Source organism: Phyllopteryx taeniolatus, chromosome 5, assembly GCF_024500385.1.
Source record: "Phyllopteryx taeniolatus isolate TA_2022b chromosome 5, UOR_Ptae_1.2, whole genome shotgun sequence".
NCBI lineage: Eukaryota > Metazoa > Chordata > Actinopteri > Syngnathiformes > Syngnathidae > Phyllopteryx > Phyllopteryx taeniolatus.
In genome coordinates, this window is record NC_084506.1 from 13,451,732 (window position 1) to 13,473,849 (window position 22,118).

The 22,118-nt window shown below is 41.9% G+C and overlaps 1 protein-coding gene across 7 annotated transcripts in view; it reads left to right on the plus strand.

Annotated features, from left to right (window-relative positions):
- The window catches only part of accs (1-aminocyclopropane-1-carboxylate synthase homolog (Arabidopsis)(non-functional)), a 29,042-nt gene extending 13,673 nt beyond the window's left edge, over positions 1–15,369 (plus strand). For 4 of the 7 annotated variants that reach the window (XM_061772860.1, XM_061772856.1, XM_061772862.1 and 1 more), the window contains 6 exons: positions 70–4,074; positions 5,261–5,475; positions 5,591–5,789; positions 6,314–6,505; positions 7,267–13,004; positions 13,426–15,369. In XM_061772860.1, the coding sequence (XP_061628844.1) occupies positions 70–485 (416 nt within the window). In that variant the 3' untranslated portion in view covers positions 486–4,074; positions 5,261–5,475; positions 5,591–5,789; ... (1 more) ...; positions 7,267–13,004; positions 13,426–15,369. Of the gene's footprint in view, positions 1–69; positions 4,896–5,260; positions 5,476–5,590; positions 5,790–6,313; positions 6,506–7,266; positions 13,005–13,425 lie in introns of those variants that run through there. The other 3 variants (XM_061772857.1, XM_061772858.1, XM_061772859.1) reach the window with 3 other exon arrangements.
- The last annotated feature ends 6,749 nt before the right edge of the window (positions 15,370–22,118 follow it).

Here is a 22,118-nt window from a genome sequence, read left to right on the forward strand (position 1 = left end):
TTCTGCTTTGAATCTCAGTTAATACACTGAATAACAATTACAGACTTGTTTTGTGTTTATTTGTTTTAGGACTGAAAAGAATTAGAGAGGCCTTAAAAGAAATAAAAGAAAGCAGTGCCAACAGGGATTCCTACATTGTCAAAGAAGCCAGTGAAGAGAGGAGACCAGGGAAAGAGTACAGTGCACCTTCAGACAATGCCACAATTGAAAATTCAACATCACCCCCCCAAAGCAAGTCAGCAGACCAGCTGAAGGAGAAGGCGTGTTCTGTTCCTGACACAAGCGCGCTGGGCCCCGATGAGTTTGTGTTGCTGGACTGCCAAGCCTCTCAGCCTGCAGAGACCCTTGACTCTCTGATTGGTACGTTCAAGCAACAAATCCGCTCCTCTGATTGGCTGGAAAAAAACACGCCAGAGCAATCTGCAGGGGAGGACCCAGAGATTCTTGATGTGTTTAAAGTCCTGTTGCAACGAGCCAGAAAGTAAGTTATGGATAAACAGGCGAAGATGTGACTGCCAAATTAGAGCGTGTAGCTCTTATGAATCCCTCTTGTCACTTTATCTACATGGCAAAAAAGCTGCACCCGACAGGAGGCGGTTGATTTTTGACAGTCCTTTTTTGGAAAGTTCCCGCTGAGAAAAGGACAAGAAGAACAGGGAAGCTTTGAGACCAGACTTTATATCTGTAATGATGCCTTATAGTTTAGTGTTGATGGGAGACGGGTTTCGCATTTTTTAATTCATCCATATTCATGATATATGTATGCTAAATTAAATGCCAAATGTAACTGAATCAAAATTATTTAATTAATTATGTGAATGTTCCTTGTATGCACTTTATTATACATGTTTTACGTTATTTAACAATGTATTGATAATCTTTGCAATATAGTTATACAATATATTTTATGTACAAAAGTATTAAATTGGCACTAAGCAGGCCCAAAAAATGTCATGTAAATTTGACACACCACAGAGAAGAGTAATGTTAACAAACATGCCAAATTTGAATGAATTTTAAAAAATCGCTAAGTGTATAAAATGTTTCAAAACTCGAATAATAAGGGCCACCTCTCAACTCTCAGACGCTGTGGGCGTGTCGAATGGATGCGCCAAAAGGAATCAAACATACTAGGGTGTGATAGCTTATACAATGTAAAATCACATTAGGAGGCTCAACTTCAAAATTTAATGTTTACTGTTGACTATAATCATAAATATAACCACACAAGTCAACTTACCCACGTTGTCAGTGACATAATGTCACAGCGGAACACGACACCTGACGACAGGGGGACGGTAGGATAGCTAGACAGTCGGCACTGCCCCATTCACTAGTATCAATTTACCGGTGATACCATGTTGTCTCTGGTGAATGTAGACAAAACTATCCATCGTAAAATGCGCAATGCAGAATTGCGTTGATGTTCAGCACGCCATCCATGTGTCTTCAAAAAGTGAATCCATCGCTTTTTTATTCACTAGTATAAAGTTACCCACAGAGTCATGTTGTCTCTGTTGATAGTTTACAAAACTGTCCATCGTAAAATGCGCACTGCATAGTTGCGTTAAGGTTGAGCTCGCCATCTGCGTGTCTTTAAAAAGCCCATCAAAATCTTTATTTCCTAATTTTTGGGGAGCTTAAAAAAACGTCACCGAGCTGTTCTATGAATTTAGGTATCCAGTGAAGACGCATTTTTGGGGTGTAGCCATCGTTAGCTTGCTAACTACAGGCTGGAGTGGTAATTGGGGCTTGTTATGGAAGCTAAGCACAGCTAACACTCAACTGAGCCGCCAAACGAAGCGACGTCACTTTGTCCTTGTAGTGGGGCAAAAAAGTATTTAGTCAGTCACCAATTGTGCAAGTTCTCCCACAAGATGAGAGAGGCCTGTAATTTTCATCATAGGTATACCTCACCAATGAGAGACAAAATGAGAAAAAGAAAATCCAGGAAATCACATTGTCTGATTTTTAAAGAAATTATTAGCAAATTAAAATCACATTGTCAGATTTTTAAATAAATTATTGGCAAATTATGGTGGAAAATCAGTATTTCATCACCGACAAACAAGCAAGATTTTTGGCTCTCACAAACCTTCATCTGTAAGAGGCTCCTCGGTCCTCCACTTGTTACCTGTCTTAATGGCACGTGTTTGAACTCATCAGTATAATAGACACCTGTCCACAACCTCACTCCAAACTCCACTATGGCCAAGACCAAAGAGCTGTCAAAGGACACCCGAAACAAAATTGTAGACCTGCACCAGGCTGGGAAGACTGAATCTGCAATAAGTAAGCAGCTTGGAGTGAATAAATCAACTGTGGGAGCAATTATTAGAAAATAGAAGACACAAAAAACCACTCATAAGCTCCCTCGATTTGGGGCTCCACCAAAAGCTCACCCCGTGGGGTCAAAATGATCACAAGAAACCGTTCTTGTGATCATTTTGACCCCACGGGTTGAGCAAAAATCCCAGACTCACATGGGGAGACCTAGTGAATGACCTGCAGAGAGCTGGGACCAAAGTAACAAAGGCTACCATCAGTAACACACTACACTGCCAGGGACTCAAATCCTGCAGTGCCAGATGTGTCCCCCTGCTTAAACTAGTACATGTCCAGGCCTGTCTGAAGTTTGCTAGAGAGGATTTGGATGATCCAGAAGAGGATTAGGAGAATGTCATATGGTCAGTTGGAACCAAAACACAACTTTTTGGTAAAAACTCAACTTGTCGTGTTTGGAGGAGAAAGAATGCTGAGTTGCATCCAAAGAACACCATACCTTCTGTGAAGCATGGGGGTGGAAACATGCTTTGGGGGTGTTTTTCTGCAAAGGGACCAGGACGACTGATCCGTGTAAAGGAATGAATGAATGGGGCCATGTATCGTGAGATTTTGAGTGAAAACCTCCTTCCATCAGCAAGGGCATTGAAGATGAAACGTGGCTGGGTCTTTCAGCATGACAATGATCCCAAACACACCGCCCGGGCAACGAAGGAGTGGCTTCGTAAGAAGCATTTCATGTCCTGGAGTGGCCTTGCCAGTCTCCAGATGTCAACCCCATAGAAAATCTTTGGAGGCAGTTGAAGGTCTCTGTGGCCCAGCGAGAGCCCCAAAACATCATTGCTCTAGAGGAGATCTGCATGGAGGAATAGGCTAGAATACCAGCAGCAATGTGTGAAAACCTTGTGAAGACTTACAGAAAACATTTGACCTCTGTCATTGCCAACAAAGGGTCTATAACAAAGTATTGAGATGAACTTTTGTTATTGACCAAGTACTTCTTTTCCACCATAATTTGCTAATAATTTCTTTAGAAATCAGACTATGTGATTTTCTGGATTTTTTCCCCTCATTTTGTCTCTCATAGGTGAGATATACCTCTGATGAAAAGTACAGGCCTCTCTCATCTTTTTAAGTGGGAGAACTTGCACAATTGGTGGCTGACTAAATACTTTTTTTCCCCACTGTATATAGTGGGTAAGGGAACTCGCACTAGAAACTATATGCTCCAGCCCCGTGACGTCACGGGGATGTGTTTTAGCCCCGCTCACAAAATCAGGAAAATTCAAACAAAGATGCTTAATCTATATCTCAACAATTCAACACTATATTGTTATGTCTTTGCATATGTTTTCAGTACTTCAAACATATTTAAAACTATTTAGAAACAAAACACGGATATCTGCTTAGATTTCCTTTAAGACACCTGCCATCACCATTCAGGAAGTGAATGGAAGAGAATCAGGGCTTAGCCCCCTTTGCAGTTATAACAGCTTCACTTTTCTGACTGATGTTTGTACAGGTATGTTTGTGTCTATGAAAATGTTAATTGACTCATCCGGATCACTAATGCAAGGTGAGGGGGCCTGACTGTTTCTGTCGTAGTTCTTCCCAAAACTGTTTGATGAGCTTGAGGCCAGAGCTCTTAGGTTCTTCCACACCAAACTCATCCAAGCATGAGTAGACATTGCTTTGTGTACTGTGGAGGCGAATAACAAGGATACCTGCACATTGTGCTGCGTACGTTTGCACAAACGTCGATAACTCCAAACTGGGAATAACCTTTCATAGGTAAGATTATTTTTGGGATCTTTTTTTCAAAAGTGCATGCAATGAATGAACCATGTTAGTTTTTTAGAAAGATAGCTTGTTAGAAGTCTGGATTGCTGGCAGTAAATTATGTCACGTTTGAGCTTTATCATATATTTCTAACACATTTATTATTATTATTATTCACTGCAGAAACGCAAACTGAAAACAGCCATAATTTGCTCATTTTCGAAGCGTTTCAGTCAGAGTTGTTGTTTTTTTATCAGTATCAGTACTTTTTAAGTACTGAATTGCGGTACTCAACATGGCGAGGGCATGCCACCCTTTTCCAACTGAGGACCATGCCCTCAGATTTGGAGGTGCTGATTCTTGTTCTAACTCCTTCACCTTCACCTTGATGGAGTCCAACCCTCACAGGAGAGACACGTTCGAACGCCTTCTCCACCAGGTCCTCAAAGCACATGTAGACTGGTTATGGACCCTGCTGAGGGTGTAGAGCTGATCCACTGTTCTGCGGCCAGGGCGAAAATCACACTGCTCCTGCTGAATCTGATATTCAGCTTCCCTGTGGACCTTTCTCTCCAGAACCCCTGAGGAGCCATCCGGAAGTCATTCTCCTTCGAACTCCTCACATACCCCTGATTTTGCCTAGGCGACCACTGGCTGCCTCCAGAGTCCCATAGGCCAAAAAGGCCCATTAGGACTCAGCTTTTTTCAGCTTGATGGCATCTCACCATAGGTGTTTTTTCATTTTATCATGAAATTTATAGAGTATTTAAAAGAATATCATCCTGTACATACTTTGGACATACTTGGCAAATAAAGATGATTCTGATTGTGAATGTGTTTCAGATATGATTCCTTGGTGATGTTTTATATACAGTACTGTACAAAAGCTTTTAAACCTTGTGTGGGCTGTAGCAGTTCCGCCTCCAGAATGGAAAGCAAAGAGGGCACTAGTTGAGTGACAAAAGAGGAGCGATGACACTGAGCAGTCGAGCAAGGGCTTTTCTGACTGTTCTGTCACGCGTAATGGTCTAATGCCACCTACAAAGTTTCTGTATCTCACACAAATATATGAGTGCACAGCTCACAATCCACTTTTCACTTTGTTTTGTTACTTTGTAAACTTTCTTTGAATGTTGTAAAAGTAATGACACAACCTTCTGCTTCCTCAAATACCGCATGTGTTGTCTCTGTCACTGAGATGGTGGGCCACCGAGATGTCACGGGAATAAGCTCCAACTAGGGGAGTTTCCACTCGAATGGAGGCGGAGTATGACAAAGGGGTTGATCTAAAGAATGAGCGCTGCAAAAAAATGTGTGAGTCAAGGTATTGAATTCTGTACAGTAGAGGTTCAGTCAGAAAGACATGATTCATTAATTTGACTTTGGACTTTATTTCTGACAGATTAAACACAGGTAAGGTGGAGTACTTTTGTCATCATTTGACAATATTATACAGATTACTGATGGATAAACAATCTGAACTTTGAGAGACTGTTAACCTGTAATTTTCACTTCTGTTTCCTCTCAGTGTTCTATAAACATGGAGTTGCCAGAATTAAAGGACACAATCAGTCGCTTCAGATTCACACAATCTTGTGTGGGGCTCAGTGGTTGCCTGTGTGTGTCTTATGCTGTCTGGACTCCATTCTGGTTAAAGGATGGCGGACTCTGGACTGAGTGGAATAACACAAAGCGTGACAGTGGCAGCGATGCCGTGATCTTCAACGGTGAGCATGAAGTCAAAATGACCATCTGATGACTCAATCATAAAACATTGTCAAGCCTAATAATTTGTATTTTTTTTGTGTGCTGAAAATAAACCGCTGCCACTAGTTGGGCCTCGGGAGTCATATTACATGGTTGAAGAGCCTTTTCTGAAGGATAAACAAGTTTGAGCTTGCTGCTATGCTGAGAGGTGCATTCTTCTTGCCAACCGAAGATTACTTTTGGTGTACCAGCTTGAGTGTACCCGTCACATTTGTTTAGTTATGTTTTTTTTTTTTTTTATAGTTTCTTATATCTGGTTATTTTTACAGTTGCTGTGGAGGATGTGTTATTCCTTATTCCTCCAACGTGTTTGTTGCACAGGTGTCAAACTCATTTTCATAGAGGCCTAAAACATAAGTGGCTGTTTACAAAAGCAAATGTAGAGTGGACAACATTTACAGCAACAAAGAACCATTTTTTCCAGTGGAAAATTAAAGTGCCACTCATATTGACCTGTCTTTATTTTGTGCCTGTTATGCTGCAGCCCTGGAAGCAGAGAGAGTGTTTGGTGTTCTGTCCTTCCTGTTGGCCTTGAGCACAGGGGCTCTCTCGCTGGTCTTTGCCCTCTGCTGGACATCGGAGACTGTGCGCTCGTACGCCAACACTCGCTCCCTGCTTATGGCAGGGACGGCTCTCTACCCCACCACCTTGCTTCTCCTCACCATGTCATCTACAGGTAACAGCATTACATGCCTAAGATTACTTTAGTTTGACAGAGTAACACAGTCAGAAATATGGGAATAATCGGGTTCCATTTTTAACTAACTGGCAGGTAAATGACAAGTAATGAAGCACCACCTGGTGCTAATTCATATATATATTTGTATATATTTATAGGGGAGTTATGTAGACCCTAAACCCCCTCAAAGCCCCTGCTTCAGTTAATTGAAAACAAAATTCTCCATCGCTGTGATTGTGGATTTGACTGATTGTCTATATGTGCCATGCCGATTTAATGGCGACCACTCCAGGGTGTTAAAACGTCCCTCACCCATTGTTAGCTGAGAGAGGCCCCACTCACCCAGGACCCTAATGAAGACAAGAGGTATAGAACATACATTTGATGTCACTTCTGCTCACTACATAAGGGAAAGGAAGACCTCAATCTGATGGATCTGGTGGGACATTGTTGCTGTCTTGTTGTTGTGTGACTTTTAAATATAGCACACTCGCTGAGCAAAGTCCTAAAAATAGCTTTGTTTTCTGTTAACGTCCAAACAGACTTTGTTGAGTTGGTTTGAGGTAAATTCAAGAAGACTTTAATGTGCTGCATTTACATACCCTCAAGGGCAGCATGTATTTAAATAGACTTTTTAATTTCCTTGTACATTATCATAAAAACCCTTTTCTAAAGCTCTAGGCATCCAATAATAGGCCTTAATGACGTTTTTCATTTTGTGACTCTTGGCTTTATCACTATTTTTCTTCCATTGGCAGGTTTCTTCTTCCTACTCAGCTGGTCCATTTTCACCCATCAGCACTCCGAAGAAATCCACCAGGACCTTTCCATCCTAGGTTCCTCTTATTGGCTGGGGGCTTTAGGCTGGATCCTGCTGTTGGTCGTGGAAATGATCATCTTCCTAGCTGAGCAAGCTATTGTGCCAGACATTCTAGAAGACCTGGAGAAAGCAGTGGAGTCATGGAGGGTCACCTCTCAGATGAGTCGTAGCTTCAGCGATGGTTGTCCTCACGATGCATTCAGTAAGAGTAAGCTAGCTCCAAACAGGTACATGTCGTTAACTTGCATCGGCCACAACACTTGGAAATGACAGAGAACATGAGTGGGATAGTTTCACATGAACATGCACAAACCCAATGGAGAAACCAGTGTCTTATGATGATGCAAGCACAATGAAAATTGAGGGTTTTTGATAAACAGATAGTTGCTTTGTCTTTCATGTGATTTACTTAGAAAAAAATTAAGGGCCTGATTTGCTCAAGTTTTGCTCATGCCAAAACAGGCGCAAACGTGGTTGCTCACACAAACAAATGTGGAAGCTGAGCTCCTAACTGGATGCACGCACGATTGCGCCTGCCAAATGCACTGAAATGCCGCAGTTAATTTTGTGTGTTTTGGGAGAAGTAATTCCAAATAGATTAATTCCGCATGCTGACTGTGATTTATCAAACCTGAGATGACTCGTGATAGCTGATTTTGCATCTTTAAAAATCGCGTCTGAAAGGGAGCTGCAAACGACACATCTGAGCATAACCTTCATGAGAAGGCGCAGGCAAAATTAGAGGTGGTGGGGAGAACTGATCTTTTCCGCTTGTGTAAGCATTTTTGAAATGCCAGAAACAAAATTGATGGTGACATATCATTTATTCACCCCTTTTTTTTTACATAAGGGCTTACAAAACCCCTTTCAAGTATGCATTTCCTTGTGCCTGGGTCATTCCAGCACACTTTGGCAATTTTCTGGTGTCGGCCTCTACCAAAGAAGTTTTTCCTGCTGGTGCTCACCCAAAATTTATATGCAATGTTATGCCGAATGGATACGGAGGATCAGTTAAATTTAACAAAACATGGCTTTTAATGGTGTTGCAGGCGACACCAAAATTAGTGATAGAGTGATAGATTTAATTTCTGCAACTCAGTAACGTGTTTTTTGTTTGTTTTCCACTAGCAATTACATCATTTTGCACTTGCGGTGCTCTCCCAAATGTGCCATCGTGAATACTATCAGTGCCATCTAAAGCACAAAATCCTTTTTTTTTTTATAAATATGCCAGTCTTCACTTCTTTTACACCTGTTGCCATCAGTGTGCACAATCAATGAGTGAACATGCAATTTAGCAACCATTATTTGGGATCCTAGTAAATGATCGCAATGTTAGTACATCACACACAACGCCCACCAACAGCGCACAGTCTGTTGTAGTGAACACACAATTTAGTGGCTGCTTTTTGGGATCTTATAATTCAGGCCCTTAAGTGATTGGCCCCACAGTTGGCTGGTGAGCAGTCCAGCCCATTTGCCCAAAGTCAACTGGGACAAGCTCCAATTAACTGAGACTCTAATGAGGACAAGCACTATCGAAAATGGACGGATGACTCACTCTGAATGTATGAAAGAAATGTAGGAATAATGCTTTATATATTGGAATTTCAAAACAATTTTTTTTTTCTCGTCAATGATGTGTGTCTGTTTGAGTTGTACAAATGAATTATTCTGATGCTGAAATAAACATACATAAAGCTATTGTTTCTGCATAAAGACATGGTCACGTGAACATTTTTACAAGAATATCATGAAAGTGTCATCACTTTGTCAGTACTTTCAATAGAACAAAATACTCCTTTTTGTACACGGTCATACTTTATTGAGTTAATTATTAGGTATTTTCTTGGCAGCATGGTGAACGAGTGTTTAGCAAATCTGCCTTATAGTTTAGAGGTTTTGAACCTCTGCTCCGCCTTACTGTGTGGAGTTTGCATGTTCTTCCCCATGCTTGCGTTGGTTTTCTCCGGGTACTCCGGCTTCCTCCTACATTAGAAAAACATGCATTTTGGGTTCATTGAGCAATCTAAATTGTCCATTCCTGTGGATGTGAGTGTGAATGATCATTTGACTGGCAACCACCCCACCCCTCACTTAAAGTCAGCTGGGATAGGCTTCAGCTCCCCCGTGACCCAAAAAAGACAAAACCCGAGTTTGTCGCTAAATATTTCTGATGTTCATAGAAAAACAACATTTTCATCTTAATCCACAAAATGCTTTAAAGTTTTCATTTGTCTGTTTGCTGTATCTGGTGTAACAATGCATAATCCCATCATCCCATCATGAGTTGGAAGTTTGCTGCTAGAAAGTTACAGTTGCCCTGTGTTAGGACCACCAGACAGACAGACAGACTGCCGCCAAAGACATTACATTTAATGTTGTCCCACTTCCACATGAGGAGAGGTAGCACAGACTTTGGACTGCTTACGCTTGTATTCTCAATGTGCCAAAGTGGGGAAATTAAGAGGGTCTAGCTTTGTTAATTGGGCGTTAATCAGGTGATGCTCTGATTAAAAGGCAGTTCTGCCCTGTTGGACCCTGCTAATGAGTTTATTATCAAATCCACAGAGGATTTTTCTCTCTTATTTCAATTTAGCAACAGGGTAGTGCTTAATTGCTGTGTAAATGAGGCAAATGTCCTTGAGGGTCGTCCTGCATCAGCACTCAAACCACAAATAGAATCCCACCTAAATATAAAACTATCCGGTTCACTGTGGAGTGTACTCTTGTGTCCAGCCGTGCCTCTCAGCATTTGCTGTTGTTTCAGGTCCGCCCACTCCTCTCTAAAAGAAACCTCTTGAAATCTAATTTGATATCTGAGAGAGCTGCAAACCCACTTTACATCTCACGTAGAAGTACTTTTCAAATTGATTCCTTTTATTTTACGCTTCTATTCTCTCTGGAACGTGTGGCATCTGATCTGTTGGCAGTACACTGTCTTGAATAAATCCTAATATCCAGCAACAAACCTTTTGACTTTCTGCTTTCTGTGGGATCTTTGGGGCCATTGTTTGAAAATGACTTTTAAAAAAAGAGTCAATCTGAAGTGAAAAAACAAAAACAAAACAGACAGTCAGACATTTATGCACAAAGGAAGCAATAACAGATGAATGCTTGGCGATGCTACCAGAGAGATATGAGATTGTGGATGCTGATTGTTGAAGGACATTTGCTATACAGACATCAATCAGAGGACGTCTCCCTGCTTATAGGCCACTGGCACTTCCTGCAGGCAGCTGGCAGCATGTGTGGAACACAACCTGTGCTCAGCCACTGCTCTTCATATCAATTAGAGACTTATTATCCAGCCATGTCCTACTAATTATGTTACACCACCCCCACAGGATGAAAGCTTGGTATGTGCTTGCCGTTCTGCTGCTGCACTAACTGAGTTAAATAAATATACCTCGAAAGCATTGTCAGATTTGAGAGATAAATTCGAATTTTTCAGATCCACTGTCAGAACAATTTCGTCTTTTGCCTGTTGGTGGTGCTCGTGTAACATTCATAGATATCTTACTATGACATCTGGCTAAGCAAAGCTTGTCTGATGAGTAATGCTACAGAACAAATCTCTGCAGGTATACATACATTTGTATTTTTTCTTTTTGAAATGTGCAAAATTGAACAAATATAAAATACAAAATAATATGTTGATTGTATTTTGAGAAGGAAAGGAGGAGTTGCGCATTTTGGAAGCAAAGTTTATAACATAAAAGCAAGACTTTCATGGTTTTTACAGTTTAATGTCTTTGTAGTTTACATTATTCAGTTTGAACATTTTCAACTTTTCTCATAGATTTGTACAACTGGGTTCAAAGTGAAAACGCTGCGGAAACGAGCAGAACGGAAAGACAGCAGGGGAGTAGGAGACTGAAGATGAGGGGAGGAGAGAGCAGAGAACAAAGGGATGGAGGGAGGATTTTAGACGCCATAGAATAGCTTCACACTGTCCCTGAAATCTGTACAGCATTGTGATGAACATTCTCCCTCGCTCTCTCTCCATCTCCCTTGTCATCATCCCTCTTTAGCCTTGAAACATCTGATATAGTTGTCATAAGAACATGGCCACCGCAATACTGTGTCCTTCACTGCATTAAGTGGACACTTTTTGAGAAGATAGGAATCTTGATGTGAAAAGTATAACGAGGCAGGAGGCGAGTATGCATTGTGTCCTTCAGTCATGCTTTTTGCTGTGACTTTAGTTCATCTCGCTTGTGGAATCCTCAATGAGCCATTGCTCTTTGTGATAGACACACCACCCAGACCGCCCTGCTGATTACATTTGTTCACGAGAACTGACATTGAGACGAGATAGACGGAAGGGAAAGGAGTTTCATTCTTATTCTGCACTTGAATTTGACTTGAGAGTACACAAGTCTTTGCATTGCTCAACTCTTTATACTGTTTTGTGTGTTAACGTTGCTTTTATGTCCTTGACTTATTATTGAATCGTCACATACACTGTCATTTCCCACTGGGTCCTTTGCTCGTGTAAGTGGTGTCGTCTCAGACATCCAAGTCCAAACAATGACGCTGTAGTCCCATTCCAGCCTCGCTCTACTCAACCTTGGCAAACTGTAGCCGTTCCATTTTCTTATCTATGTGTGACCAAGAAAATTAATATATAATCACTACCTGCCAGTTTCTTTAACAATGTGCCTCTGTTTTGCATATAGAGTGTACCAGCTTAGGAGACACACGTTTTGAGGTTACTTATTGGCTTATTTGCAATAATGGGCTCAGCTCCACAAGAATAGTTACACGTAACGTCTCATAATGGCATGAAGAGGTGGAATGAGGGAGTAATAATAATAATAATAATAATAATAAACATGCCTCAGCCATCTTGGGGACTTTACTAAATTTTAACAGATAATTTTCAAAAATACAGCATTACAGTAAAACTAAAGAAACCCAACTTCAAAAGAGGCATCTTAATAATCTCTCTGAAACTACAATACATTGGTATTTTCAAAAGAAAACCCCCAAATAAATGAACCCAAGTCAAGGATGTGATCCAATTCAGGCAGTTTCAGAATTGTCATTCATTTTACCCAATAGTTTGGGCACAGCATCACTGACTTCCTCCCCATACCTTTTGTAGGTGGTGTTGTCTTCAGCCCAAATCAATAGTGCACACGACAGACCATCTGACTGAATAAACAATCCCCATCTCTCATCTCTTTCCCCCTCGATTGCTCCAGCAGATCTTTCACTAAAAGGGAAGGGATGAAAATCATTGCATATCAGAGTCATGTGGGAGCAAGCTGATGAAGCTAGAGTGGGTATGAATAGAAGAATAGTGGTTATTATGACACACCATACTTGCTTCCTTCCTCCTTATTCGGGATACAGAGTCTGCTGTACTTGCTGTGCATAAACTGATCTGCAAATGCAGAACTGTATAAATATCTCTAAAGATATCTGGCCCAAAGTGTCAGTGCTACCCTGAGTCCAGCCTGTGTGTGTGTGTGTTTGTGTGTGTGTGTGTGTCATGAGTGCTTTGCAGGGTTGACGTGTTGGAGTCTAGCAGCTGCACCTTGTCATCCCAATTACACCTGACTGCTCTTAAGACGCTGTGGGACTCCAACTCATCGCCAGACTATCAACGCTCTACGTCGAGTTCGTAGCCTAGCCACCTTGCTTATCTTTTTGCTTCCTGAAGACCTCGTGAGTTACCTCTACCTAATTCTTGTTCTGGCGGCACGGTGGGCGACTGCTTAGAGCGTCTGCCTCACAGTTCTGAGGACCGGGGTTCAATCCCCGGCCCCGGCTGTGTGGAGTTTTCATGTTCTCCCTGTGCCTGTGTGGGATTTCTCCGGGCACTCCGGTTTCCTCCCACATCCCCCACCAAAAAAAACATGCATGCTAGGTTAATTGACAACTCTAATGTGCCCGTAGGTGTGAATGTGAGTGCAAATGGTTGTTTGTTTGTATGTGCCCTGCGATTGGCTGGCAACCAGTTCAGGGTGTACCCCGCCTCCTGCCCGATGATAGCTGGGATAGGCTCCAGCACGCCCGCGACCCTAGTGAGGAGAAGCGGCTCAGAAAATGGATTGATGGATGGATAATTCTTGTTCTTTGTCCCCAGTCTGCCATCTGCTCCCTGCAAACCAGTGCTTACCGAGACAAGTCGAGACCGAGACAAGACCAAGATCGACACAAACCGAGACTGTGACAAGCCCAAGACAATGAAAATCAGTTTTAAACTTGTATAAATACATTTGACAGTCAAAAACTCGCTTTTTGCAGCTGGACGTTGATGTTGACAAAATTGATGGCAGCATTAGTAGCTGTGCGTGTTTTCATGTGAGTCGGTGAGTGTAAAGCTAGTTTACGAGAGCTGCTAACGGTACAAAGAGTGGAAAAAAATAGCCAGTTCCGTTGATTTGACATCCAGCCAAAGTATAATATACTTTGTGCATTTCTGTTAAATACTGTAAAGCCAATTTAAGGTGGAATTAAAACCTCTTTCCTGAAATATTCATCTCAGAAAGACAAAATTAGGTTTCCTGGTGTTAAGGTTAAAATTAGCTTACCTCTGTTTATGTTTTGTTTCGAGATGCTGGCTAACGTTCAATGTTGTCCCCGCTGTTGCAGTAAGCTGAAGACGGTACTTTCGTACTTACGTCACAACACCGCAAAGGTTGCAGTCATTACGGGGGTGGTGGGGTGTAAGTAGCACATGAATAGCAGGAATTGTTGTTTTACCAAGTGCTTTTCCTTATTATCACATTAATGAAGTTGAAGAATAGCAAATCAGGGCTGGTCTCAACTGGTCTTGATAGAAAATCCTGAGTTCGGCCAGTCTGAGACCAAAACAAGACCAAAACCTTTGGAAGTCAAGTCCGAGACAATACCAAGAACTTCATAATGTGGTCTTGAGTCTGGTCTCGAGACAGGTCTCCATACATCCATTTTCTCCCTTTACCATGCTCGGGCTCTGGAACCTCTTCATGACTGACTGAGAGGCGTGGACGTAGTGATCGCCAGTCAATCACATCGAACAATTACTTCAATTACTTAAGTGTCTGCCTGTGAGCACTGTCTTTACCGTCATCCTCACAATCAACAGGTTGCACCGAGAGGCCAGGCCAGAGCAATAATGGTTCTCTGCTGGATTGTAATTTTCATTACCATGACTAGATGATAAATACTCAACCACTTGGGCTTTGGCTCTAATAGTCATTTCTCTCTCAAACCACAATGCCTGCCCTATATAAACAACCTTCCTTACCTTTATCTACCAAGCAAACAAACGTCCTTCGTAGTCTCTCCCTTCCTCTGAAATAATTACCTTATGTCTGTAAACTGGGCTTTCGACTCGTCACTCTCAACCAGTATTGCATCTGAATGTATTACTTTGTCCATTGCTCTGAGCAGCACTACCACAGAAAGGGCATAGCTGTCCTGGTATTTGTTATAATTAGTTTTTAGTTATAAAGACAAGAAAACAATAAGAGGTTCTACTTGCAGAACGGATCTTTTTGTGTTTGGTAGAAATTTAAAATCAGGTGCATTTCCCACTCCTTCACACATAATTGAACCAATTTTTCTATCTGCATAGCTCCCTTGCGGCCACGATGTGCTCATTACACAGAGGGAGCAGGCCTGATAGAGGGAGCGACAAGGCAAGACTGACCAGTTAAGATTGTACTGAACGTATTTTTTTTTTTTTTTTTTTTTTTTAATTCCTTTTGTTCAAGAAATGTATAGCTGTTACACAAATACTGAAGTGCACATACAGTATTCCCGTCAAAGACGGGAAGTGAACATTTGAAATATTGATTGGTTGTTTACAAGTTACTATTCCTCAGCTGACAGACCTTCTGTGTAAACCTACATCAGACAGTTTGGAAAAGAGGGTGAATACTTGGTTAAACACAAGCCAAATGCAGTTTAGTGGGTTTTTACTCGACTGGAAGTCTCCAAGCAACAGGAGGATTGTTCTCCAATTAGGGATATCGCCATTTAATTAAACACGGAATACACAAAAGAAGTGCATTGCTATTTTGATTAAAAACACTGATCCTGATTCCCTAATCTTCTCTAGTGGTCTTGGAACTGGCTAAGAGTTTAATTTCATTTGGTTCTCTCAAAGTGGATCACAATCCATCTGGATTGCCTTCACAGTTGTAGGTTTTGCTTTTGGGAAGGCTGAACATAAACACACTAAGTATTGTCTTTAACTTATTTAACCTACAACCCCAATTCAAATGAAGTTGGGACGTTGTGTTAAACATAAATAAAAACAGAATACAATGATTTGCAAATCATGTTCAACCTATATTTAATTGAATACACTACAAAGACAGGATATTTAATGTTAAAACTGATAAACCTTATTGTTTTTAGCAAATAATCATTAACTTAGAATTTTATGGCTGCAACACGTTCCAAAAACCTGGGACAGGTGGCAAAAAAAACTGAGAAAGTTGAGGAATGCTCACTAAACACCTGTTTAGAACATCCCACAGGTGAACAGGCTAATTGGGAACTGGTGGGTGCCATAATTGGGTATAAAAGGAACTTCCCTGAATTGCTCAGTCATTCACAAGCAAAGATGGGGCGAGGTTCACCTCTTTGTGAACAAGTGCGTGAGAAAATAGTCGAACAGTTTAAGGACAATGTTCCTCAACGTACAATTGCAAGGAATTTAGGGATTTCGTCATCTACGGTCCATAATATCATCAAAAGGTTCAAAGAATCTGGAGAAATCACTTCATGTAAGCGGCAAGGCCGAAGACCAACATTGAATGCCCGTGACCTTCGATCCCTCAGGCGGCACTGCATCAAAAACCGACATCTTTCTCCGACAAGAGGACGGAAGTGACGTAGGCGGTTTGAGTTTGAGCCTGCGCCCGGGAACTTGCAGCGCTTCTGTCTGGATGAACTCGAAGTGTCGGTTTCCTCTTCGAAGAGCACAACCCATCGCCCAGGTGTGAGGCGAACCTTTTGGCGAGGCAGCGAAGTCCGCCGATGTGAAACGCGTCCTCCTCTTTCTATTCGGCTAACCTCGCTAGCCGCCGAGCTAACGTGCCGCCAGCTAGTTGGTCACACCGCGGCGGAGGGAGCTCCTCGTCGGCGGCGCACGAAGGACGAAGTGACTGAATCTGCCGGCTCCGTCGAAGACGAAGCCCAGCCGCGCACAGGCAAGGTAAACTTTCTGGTGTTTGGACGCCACTCTGTATTTGGGAACTTGTCGACAGTCAGCCAGCCAATTGGGCTTTTCTTGGTCCTCGCAAAAGTCGCAACTTCTTCAACTGCTTTCTTGTCAAAATGGCTCAATATTGGGCGTATGATTCCAAACAACCTTTTTGACGCGGTTTCTTCTTGTCTTGCTATGTTATCATGTGTGCCAATGGGCCTCCACCTCTGACGGCTGGGCCTCCACCACCACCGACGGCTGGGCCTCCACCACCACCGACGGCTGGGCCTCCTCCACCACCGACGGCTGTGCTTCCACCACCACCACCGACGGCTGGGCTTCCACCACCACCACCACCGACGGCTGGGCCTCCACCACCACCACCGACGGCTGGGCCTCCACCACCACCACCGACGGCTGGGCCTCCACCACCACCACCGACGGCTGGGCCTCCTCCACCACCACCGACGGCTGGGCCTCCACCACTACCACCACCGACGGCTGGGCCTCCACCACCACCACCACCGACGGCTGGGCCTCCACCACCACCACCACCGACGGCTGGGCCTCCACCACCGACGGCTGGGCCTCCACCACCACCACCACCGACGGCTGGGCCTACACCACCACCGACGGCTGGGCCTCCACCACCACCACCACCACCACCGACGGCTGCGCCTCCACCACCACCACCACCGACGGCTGGGCCTCCACCACCACCACCACCGACGGCTGATGCGGAAGCTGGCAGCGTAAAGCTATATGCAAACATTGCCAATAAAAGAAACAGGGGGCTGCCAAACCCCCCAATACTAAAGCACCGGAAATGGAGGGCGTTCCAAACCGTTAATAACTCTAAATTAATATGGGACTCAACACGTAAACCAAAAGGCATTCTTTGTGCACACTTAAATATACGAAGCATTTTAACGAAAAGTGATCAGGTCAAGCACCTTCTCACTGACTCAAATATGAACTTCCTCTGCCTATCTGAGACATGGCTCCATGAATCTTCGCCCTCAGCAATACTATCTGTACCTGGTTATAAAATGTTTGGAAACGACAGACAGGGTTCTAAGGGAGGAGGTGTTATGATTTATGCCAAGGACACTTTTAATTGTAATGAAATACATGTTACAGATGAGAATGGATTAGAATTTCTTGGACTAACTGTTTCTTTGTCACAGCAAATGTCTTTTATTCTTGTAGTTATTTATAGGCCTCCCTCATCAAATGCCGCTTTCTATGAAAAGCTGGAAATGTTACTGAAACAACTCCATCCATCCATCCATTTTCTGAGCCGCTTCTCCTCACTAGGGTCGCGGGCGTGCTGGTGCCTATCCGAGCTGTCATCGGGCAGGAGGCGGGGTACATCCTGAACTGGTTGCCAGCCAATCGCAGCTGAAACAACTCAATCTTGCAAAAGAGGTGATAATAATGGGTGACCTAAATGTTAATTGGGAAGTTAACAAAGTTAGGAAAAAATTTAAAAGGGTTATGGATGATATGGATATGACTCAGGTTATTAATGGCCCTACAAGAATTACAAACTCAACCCGAACTCAGATTGATCTAGCCTTTACTAATAGGCCAGAAAGGATCTTGAAGCCATACAATATGCTCACAGGATTGTCTGATCACAATCTTATAATGGTTTCAAGAAAATTAAATAAAAAGCGCTTCAAACCCTTGGCCACCACTGAATCCAATAGGATACCAAAACATGAACAACAAAATTTCCAAGATTCCATCCAAGAAGTAAACTGGGATGTATTACTCGCTGGTAAAAATTTAGATGAGGATTGTTCTAAATTTGCCAACAAAATACAAGAAATTATTATACAATTTACACGGATAATTAAACTAAAAGCTAGAAAGAATGGCCTGCCTTGGTTAAACACATTTATTCTGAAACTGATGAAAGAACGCGATCATTCCTTGAAGTTGTCGGTCAAATCAGGATACAGTAGACAGCACTTTATCTCACTGAGAAATAGGGTAGTGAAAGAAATAAGAAAATCTAAAGCTGACTTTTTCATTACTGCTCTGAATAGTACGAAGGGAAATTCAAAAATAACTTGGAATTATATTAAAAAACTATAGGGTGATACACAAAATAACAAAACAAAACTAATGCAAATTCAATTAAATGGAAACATCCTGACGGAACCTCAAGTGATGGCTGATGCTTTTAACAACTACTTCATTGAATCTGTGTCAGAAATCTCTTCTAAGTTTGCAGTAAAACAAATGAAGGAATACCCTGCATTGTCTGCAACGCAGTTCTTTACTATTACAAATATTACTGAGACCAAAGTTATCGATTTAATTCATTCACTCAAACCATCTAAGGCAAAGGATGTTTTTGGAATGGACACGAGCATGCTCAAAGATCTAGGTTCAACTCTTGCTCCTCCTATTGCCTCAATCATTAATCTTTCAATTTCATCTGGTCACTTTCCAAAGGCCTGGAAATCTGCTATTGTTACCCCTGTCTTTAAATCCGGTGACTCAACTTCTCTGAATAACTACCGACCTATAAGCATTCTTCCGGCCATTTCCAAAGTTGCAGAAAAATGGGTGTCAGAGCAGATTGTCCATTATTTAATCAGCAGCTCCCCCTCTCTCCACGCCATGCAGTTTGGTTTCAGATCCAAGCATTCCACTGAAATGGCTACATGCCTCTTCATTGAGAAAATAAAATCTTCTCTCGACAAGGGTGGAGTTGTAGGGGCGGTGTTCTTGGACCTCAGGAAAGCTTTTGATACAGTAAATCACTCAGTTCTTCTTACCAAGCTCTCAAAATTTAACTTCTCTCGCAAAGCTGTGAGCTGGATTGAATCATATCTGCATGACCGAACACAATCTGTATCAGTTAACAACTGCAAATCAGGGTCTCTTAGGCTAACCTCTGGAGTCCCTCAGGGATCAATATTGGGCCCCCTTTTATTTAGTCTTTATATCAACGATTTGCCCACTGTTTGCTCTGAAGCAGAGTGCGTAATGTATGCAAACGACACAGTTTTCTTTGTTCATGGTCGCTCCAAAGATACTGTTGCTGCTAAACTCACTAATACAATGTCCTGTGTCACAACTTGGTTGCAGGAGTGCTGTCTACAGCTAAACGTTTCTAAAACTGTAGGCATGTATTTCACTAAAACAAATAGAGTATCACCTGACCCCGACATACTTGTTAATGGAGAAAAAATGCAAATTGTCAGCCAATACAAATATCTTGGGTTAATAATAGATTCACAGCTTTCCTTTAAAGCCCATATTGACAAATTGTGTAAAAATATCAAATTAAACCTCGCAAATTTTCGTGCAATTCGGAATGAAATGCCAACTGAAGCTGCAAAAATTTACCTGCATTCGATGATTCTTAGTCACTTTAACTATTGCATAACCAGTTGGTCCCAGGCTGGTCAGAATGCAAAAAAAACATTGGAAGAGCACAACCCATCGCCCAGGTGTGAGGGAATGCAATTTATGAAATTGCATTGTCCCCTTTCAAAAATAAACTGATAAACATCAATGTGTAAAGGATATCACCACATGGGCTCAGGAACACTTCAGAAAACCAATGTCAGTAAATACATTTCGGCGCTACAACCGTAAGTGCAACTTGAAACTCTACTATGCAAAGCAAAAGCCATTTATCACAGTAATTAAAGTGATGGATAAAAAACCAAGGCACTATCATCACTGTGCAATTTAAAAAAAAATACAGTCTTTTAAACTGGGACAGTCTTCACATATTTCCAGATTTAAATTTGATTTATAAAGTACTGCATGATTTGGCCCCAGCTCCTCTGGCTGAGTTCATCAGCCAGAAACAGCTCTGAGCGTGTCACTCGAGGCTCTGTCAGAGGTGACTGTCTCATTCCTCTGCGCAGGAGCACTTTCAGTAAGTCAGCCTGGTCAGTGAGGAGCGCTGGTGAGTGGAACTCAGTACCTGAGGAGGTTAAACTGCTTACAACATACAAGGCCTTCACAAAAAAACTGAAAATGTGGCTAGTTAACACCTATAGCTGCCAACACTAAAAGACAAGTATGTTATGTTGTCTTTTTGTTATGATCAAAAAAATTATGGTTTTATTCTCTCTTAATAGTATAGTTTGATTATGTATCCTGTATTATATTGTCTTGTAGATGTATTTTACTGCTTTTTTACATCATGGCCAGGGGACTACAGATGAAAACTAGCCTTCTGGCTAATTCTGGATTTTTTAACCATGTGTACTTCATGTGTTTTATGAAATTGCATTGTCCCCTTTCAAAAATAAACTGATAAACATCAATGTGTAAAGGATATCACCACATGGGCTCAGGAACACTTCAGAAAACCAATGTCAGTAAATACATTTCGGCGCTACAACCGTAAGTGCAACTTGAAACTCTACTATGCAAAGCAAAAGCCATTTATCAACAACACCCAGAAACGCCGCCGGCTTCTCTGGGCCCGAGCTCATCTAAGATGGACTGATGCAAAGTGGAAAAGTGTTCTGTGGTCCGACGAGTCCACATTTCAACTTATTTTTGGAAATTGTGGACATTGTGTCCTCCGGGCCAAAGAGGAAAAGAACCATCTGGACTGCAAGAATGGGAAAGAATTCCACCTTCAAAGCTTCAACAATTAGTGTCCTGAGTTCTCAAACGTTTATTGAATGTTGTAAAAAGAAAAGGTGATGTAACAGTGGTAAACATGACCCTGTCCCAGCTTTTTTGGAACGTGTTGCAGCCATAACATTCTAAGTTAATGATTATTTGCTAAAAACAATAAAGTTTATCAGTTTGAACATTAAAAGTCTTTGTAGTGTATTCAATTAAATATCGGTTGAACATGATTTGCAAATCATTGTATTTTGTTTTTATTTATGTTTACTACAACGTCCCAACTTCATTGGAATTGGGGTTGTATTATACTATGTCAATAGGAAATTTCCATTTCTAAAAAAGCTCCACAAATGGGATGATCAAATTTGCTTTAACTCGCTTTGTTGAACCTACCAGAGCAGAGGGCATATATGGAACTAGTCAAAGGCAAGCATAGATATGGTGCTTTAGGGAAGGTTTTAATGCCTTTAAAGTCTTGTAACAAATCAATGTGGCTCAAAGGATTTCCAATAAAATTAATATTTGGAAAGTGAATGACTGCAAATGGTTGTTCGTTTATATATGCCCTGTGATTGGCTGGCGACCAGTTCAGGGTGTACCCCGCCTCTCGCCAGATCATAGTTGGGATAGGCTCCAGCACGCCCGCGACCCTAGCGAGAATAATCGGTGCAGAAAATGGATGGATGGATGGATTTGGAAAGCGAGACATGGATGATATTGTGATGTCGGGTGGTCAACAGTTTGTGATAGGGAAGTTATTTGTGGAAGCTGTGATGCTGTTCGGTGTCTCAGCACTTGTTCAAAGCTCCATCAGTCATAAAGAGACAACAACAAAAGCAGCAGTCATATGCAGTCACGCAAAGCCCATGACAACATCACTCAACCCAAATGTCCCCTTGTTGTCACTGTGTTATTACAGACCCACTAAAATGTGGTAAAGTAGGCTATGGTGGACACTTATTAATCACTTTATTGAAAAATAAATAAATCGATCACACAAAACCAAAAAACTGAGATGA